This window comes from Penaeus monodon, chromosome 34 (assembly GCF_015228065.2).
Source record: "Penaeus monodon isolate SGIC_2016 chromosome 34, NSTDA_Pmon_1, whole genome shotgun sequence".
In the NCBI taxonomy this organism is placed as follows: domain Eukaryota; kingdom Metazoa; phylum Arthropoda; class Malacostraca; order Decapoda; family Penaeidae; genus Penaeus; species Penaeus monodon.
The window spans coordinates 12952711-12953597 of record NC_051419.1 but is presented as its reverse complement, the minus strand read 5'-3'; the positions used below and the strand labels follow the sequence as shown (position 1 = coordinate 12953597).

The 887-nt window shown below is 32.7% G+C and overlaps 1 protein-coding gene across 1 annotated transcript in view; it reads left to right on the top strand.

Moving 5' to 3' along the window:
• LOC119594607 (Golgi SNAP receptor complex member 2-like) overlaps positions 1–887 on the top strand; it is a gene marked incomplete in the record, with an annotated part of 19085 nt that overhangs the window by 15643 nt on the left and 2555 nt on the right. The window contains 1 exon segment of the mRNA XM_037943658.1: positions 437–589. Within this exon segment, the coding sequence (XP_037799586.1) occupies positions 437–589 (153 nt within the window).

The window sequence follows — 887 nt, the reverse complement described above, 5'->3', positions numbered from 1 at the left end:
TTCACATATTGCAGAGACTGGCTCTCTGCTGCCAAATTTATAACTTATTTTGATATGGGACACTTGGCAACAACCCCTTCACTCCACCAATTGGGTGAATCTCATCAGTTACTGTTGAAAACATATTGAGAGGAGTCATGCTTTCAGCTTCAATCAACCTGTTCATTCAGTTAATTTTTCAGCTATTTCAGATGTTGCATTTTTTCCAGAGAAGGGGAGTAAAAATTTGGCCAGTTCCTTTTCTTTAAATAGATGCTTTCTCCTCAAACTTACAGATGTATCAGTTATGGATATATTTCTTTGTCAATGATAATTTGATTGACCTGTAAATACTACTAGTAAGACATTTCCCTTAAATGTGAATATCATAGAATGAGAACACAGTATGGCATATGTATGAATTAAATCAACAAAGTTTTACATTATTTCATTTCAGAACTCCTTCAGAGTCTTACAGCAACGCAGACAAATACGAGAACTTGAACAAAAAGAGAGGGATGCATTGCTGTCTAGGAAATTTACTACAAATGATCAGGAAGAAACCTCCATATTTCTTGACCATGAGCTGCAACATCATGATAAGCTAAGGGTGAGTGAGTTAGCATGCAAGTATGAGTGAAAAAATGTGTTGTAAAGTGTTTGTTTGGATGAGTATTTTTTATAATTTTTCTGTTGGAATGTTAATTATTCAGTTATGTTAATGATTATTTTACAAGTTGATCTGAGTTTCTAGTAATATGAAATGGTAAATAAGTATAAAGACCATATATCAGCATATTTGTTTTCATTTGTTTCAAAAGAGTAATTCAATATAATAATGTAGTAAAGGAGAAAGTTAGTGGATGGGTAGGAGATCTAGACCCATTAGTTCAAAAGTATATTGATGT